Raw genomic sequence first — 4731 nt, 5'->3', positions numbered from 1 at the left:
ATGATAAGATGATGTAGCTTGCAGAAATATTTGATATGTTGGGACTGATGTAAACATGCAATTTTCCAATTCTCACACTTGATGTATTGAGTTTCGACCCTAGAATCTATGTGTCCGTATATATTTATTTAAAAATGAAAAACCTATAACAAGCCTATTTTTTTCTCTCTCATAAAAGTCTCAAACATGAATGAGTGGAAATTTGAAATATTAAAATACATGGGGCCTAGACCCCTCCTTTGACTTAAAAAATTCAGAACAGAACAAGCTATTGGTAAAGTAGTCTTATGTCTTCAACATACACAAGTATCCTGCTGAACTCATTTTTCTAATAAAAAAATAGCTAGAGCAAAATAATCTATAAAGTTGTTTACTAGTATGTCTTAAGAAATTAGTGTGGTATTGGGGGACTTGGGAGAGAAGGCTTTGTTTCACTCCGCATAATTTTAGCTGAGCTTGGATATAATATCTCTACTCCGTTTTACGTATAACTAAAATTTACTTGAGAAAAAATATATTAGCAGCAAAAATAATATATATCCATGTCAAGAAAGAACGATTGAAGTGAAAAAAAAAAAATCACTTTGAAGACATCAAAAACTTGAGCAACAACCAAAGAACTAGTTTTGCTCCTGATTTTTAGCTTCTTTATATCTGTTAGAAAACCTATTTTTCCCAACACAAGAGAGAATAGAAGTGTTTTTAACTAACCTGTGCAGCATTCAATATTGTCAACTAACAAAAACACGAATGACCGAGACTAATAACATGTTTTAGTATCTAAGAGGAAAGATGCGCATCATAATATGAAGAATTAGTCTGAAATGGACAGGACAATTGATCCCAAATTGGATATAAAGCCATGTTAACTTCAAGATCCTCCCTTCAAAAAAAAAAAACTTCAAGATCCTCTTTCCAAAAAAATATTGTTTAGAGAAAACCTACAATGTTCTTTAATATTCTGCATCTTATGCATCACTGCATCAAGGGTATGTGTCAGCTTGTTATAACTTTCTAAATAGGGATGAGGCAGTCCGCCGATACCTAGTATCCGTAATTTGGATATCAGCTCAGAAAATTTAGGGAAAAAACAACAGCAATAAGCCATGAAAGTTAAACGGATAAGATTTATGTCTAAAACACATAATTTAACCTTAAATTGCTCTGCTAATTTTTACTGGTTGATAATTATCGGCTCAACATCAGAATGCCAAACTGACCAAGCATTCACAAAATAGTCAGTCACATACAAGACAATGTTACTGCAATAATATGTTGATCTTGCTATATGCTGCAACTTAGATCTCAGTAAAACCCATCATTGTAAACATTCAAAGAAGAACAACGAAAGTGAAATAGTGTCTAACCGGAGCTTTAATCAAAATACACATCAAATAGATCATAAAGACTACATTTGAATTTGCTCCATCTCTCTTAATGTACAGGTAAAGCAAGACAGCTTGAGATGCTCAGCACTTCATATATGAGCATGGGAAGCAAGTTGTTAAACAACACAATAGGCATAAATAAGAGTAATGGTTTCCTTTCAAAGGAAGGAACACATGTACAATAAAAATAAACACAAAACAGCTAGCTAAACATTATACCATTAAGATTCTCAGCTCATCACGGATTTGGAGTGACCCAAACTGGATATCCAAAACCACAATTTTGTGGATCACAGGGCAACAGCTCAATGCTCTCATCTGATAAACTATAGATACCATGATCATGTTTCCCACCAATATCGTCAGTGAAATAGATACAATTTGGACAACATCCAGCAAAATCAGCAGCAGAGAAAGAAAGCGAATAATTCTTCCCTATAAATAATGAGTGTTCGCCCAGAGTTTGAATTTCTTCCCACTTCAGCATATTCCAATTCATCTTATAAATCCAGAATTTCACTGTCGACATATCAGGGTATGGTTCAAAATCCCGAGGCTCATATTCCTCTGTACAACATCGTTGGATCAATAACATTTCTTCCCCGGAGAACACAGCGTAGAAAACATCATTGTAATATAAAGAGGTTGGTGGCGGAATATAGGAGACTCGAGGACCTTCAACAACATCACACACCGCCGTTATTCCACTCGTGCTCATAGCAAAAAACGAACCGTTCTTGTATACGGCGTCAGTCCAGTGGTCACCCACATTCGCATCGAGGAGAACCCAAGAATCGCAGCCCTTTCTGCAGAATGCTAGATGCCTAAGACCGAGAATAGCGAATGCCGCGAAATCATCGTTGGGGGAGGGGTTAGATGACAAGACAACTTTGATAAGGTAAAGGTTGTTTTTATTAAATGCGAAAAGCTTTTTAACCAAATATGGAAAAGTGTGGAGAGAAGGAAGAGAGAGTGTGGCATGTGTTACAGGGTTAAGAAGATTGAGGTTGGATGTTTCATCCAGAATGACAAGCCATCCATGAGAAGAACCACAAATACGGGTCGGCCCAGAAGGTAGAGGGAAATTAAGGCGGTGGATTTTGTTGGTGGAGAGGTCGAAGAAGGATTCGTCAGAAAGCATGAGTATTGGGAGTTGAGGTGGTAGATGGAGAGGGGTTTTAGGGACAGAGGAATTCCAGGTGCGACAGACACATCGGAATCGAATATAGTCGGCGTAGATTGTTAACCTTTTCGAGATTGATTCTATGATTTCTTGCGGTAACTCAGCCCATTCAACACCCATTTTTCTTTGGTTTTGTTTTGGGAACGGAACTTTTCCTTGCCAGAAAATACAACTGGTTTTTATGAAAAATATTTTAACAACACAAAGATTCAGAAGTACTCCCTCCGAAATGAAACAAAGCAACACCAAGCCTTCTTCTGCTATTCATCATCATGCTCCAGATTCTCAACATAGTGTTTTTGCAATGTTGCCGGTGTATTTTTGTCCCAAATTGTGTGCCATAATTCCTTCTTCTACAAACTCATGCAACTATTTACCTCTCTCAAACAATATGGCCAAGATATATAATCCCCTGTCATAGACAAAAATTATACCATGATGTTTTTTAGAAACTTCTCTCCACAACAAACACTGTAAAGTCAGAATAAACTAACTGTAACGGTAATAAAAAATCAATCATAGTAGATTAGTTGATCCTGACATTCACAAAATACTTATCATTATCATTCTAGACCAGGAAATTGAGTACTGAAAAAATCAAAAAGCTCTCCCAAAGTGGGTTGTGTTTAGTGATAATCATTTTAGCCAGTGAATGTAGTTTCTCCTTGAAACAAGCATGTATTGAAGTTGAAGTGAAAACAATCTTTCATTTATTCTTCATTCATCAATATTATAAAGCTAAGAGGAAACCTGTGCATATGATTAGTTCTGAGAAATGTTTAGGTCTTTAGGACACTCCCAAACATGTAATGCCATCCATGATTTCTTTCTCCAACAAATATCTGAAAAGAACAATTCAATAATATAGTTAGATTTTGTGATCCAAAGAAAATACAAAACATTGAAACAAACAAAAGCAGAGAAACCTAAATCCATAGAAACCCTAAAACATGTCTACATAATTAAAGGAATGTGATTAAAGCAAAGATAACTCCAAAAACGAAATTTAAGTGGCATGCAAAGGAATGTTACAATGACTCACCAAAATTGGAGATGAAGTTTTATGGAGAAGAGGTTTTGACTTCTATGTTAAAAATACAAGAGGTTCTTTCTGACGCACTCTCACTCTACACAGTGATGAGATGGGAAGGACAGCTATGCTAATGCCTAATGGACTGTGCTGTTTGGGTCAGATATGGCATTCTCCAGAAAAGGATGGAAAATTCTCGTCTCATACCCCCTCAAACTGTATTCTTACCTCCACATATATATTTATTTTTTTTAAATTACATTTTCCCATTTCCCTTTCTGTTTTACAATTTTTATTTTATTTTTTCACCATTTCTTTTTAATCTTTAGTAAACTCGATTTGAGTATTACTAGAGACTTTTTTTTTGTTCCATAAACCATAATCATTCCTCTTCCTTTTAGTCTCCTTCTATTCTGGTTTATCAAATTTTCCTCATGTGTACTACCAAAAGAAAAATAATGTTCCTCATACGTTCTTTTATAATGAGTCAACCCCGTTGATTCACATCATCACTACCAAATAAGTTAAAGTGCACCACATCAGTGGAAAAATGAGATCAAGGACAAATTCATAATGATTAATATTTGCACGTCAAATTGAAAGAATTTGTAATTGTATGGACCAAAACCTAAGTTTGTTATATTTGCAAAGACCATTTACATATTTAATTATTTATTTTTATAGCGATTGTTGAATTTGGCCAAGTAATTGATATGGTTTGCTCTTAAAATAAAATTAGATGTGTTTTTATTTTTTAAGGAATAAAAAGAGATGTATTGTTTGTTACATCATATAGCTCAGTCTTGAAATAAAAAGAGATGGATTTAAACAAGACATAATTATCAAATTCACATTTCTCCCTATTGTCCTTTTCGTCCTCTCATATGGCCTCAAATGACAAGATTTTTAGATTATTATCCAACATGATCTCTTAAACTTTCCCTCCACCTAGTTAACCATTTGAAAACCATTCATAACTCATTTACATAGCAAATAAACCTCAAAATACTATAGGGGAGGTTACATATAACCTCAAATTTTTGCTGGATTTACCTAAGTCCCAACTTAAGCTTGATTTATCCGACTCTGTTAAACACTCTCCTTCTATGAGAGTTCTTGTAACAGGATTA

The 4731-nt window shown here is 34.7% G+C and overlaps 1 protein-coding gene across 2 annotated transcripts; it reads right to left on the bottom strand.

Moving 5' to 3' along the window:
* Positions 1 to 1373: 1373 nt before the first annotated feature.
* On the bottom strand, positions 1374 to 3766 carry LOC25490281 (F-box protein SKIP23). 2 transcript variants are annotated; one of them, XM_013606787.3, is made up of 3 exons: positions 3614 to 3766; positions 3322 to 3413; positions 1374 to 2983 (listed from the first exon to the last, which is right to left on the bottom strand). In XM_013606787.3, exon 3 carries the CDS (start codon positions 2689 to 2691, stop codon positions 1627 to 1629), a length of 1065 nt encoding a protein of 354 aa, XP_013462241.1. In that variant the 5' UTR covers positions 2692 to 2983; positions 3322 to 3413; positions 3614 to 3766; the 3' UTR covers positions 1374 to 1626. The 2 variants fall into 2 exon arrangements, with proteins under 2 accessions (XP_013462241.1, XP_024635861.1); XM_024780093.2 differs by having other exon boundaries at positions 1374 to 3413.
* Between the last annotated feature and the right edge of the window lie 965 nt (positions 3767 to 4731).

The sequence above is a fragment of the Medicago truncatula genome, chromosome 3 (genome assembly GCF_003473485.1).
Source record: "Medicago truncatula cultivar Jemalong A17 chromosome 3, MtrunA17r5.0-ANR, whole genome shotgun sequence".
In the NCBI taxonomy this organism is placed as follows: domain Eukaryota; kingdom Viridiplantae; phylum Streptophyta; class Magnoliopsida; order Fabales; family Fabaceae; genus Medicago; species Medicago truncatula.
The sequence above is the reverse complement of the archived record's forward strand: the minus strand, read 5'-3'. Positions and strand labels throughout refer to the sequence as shown.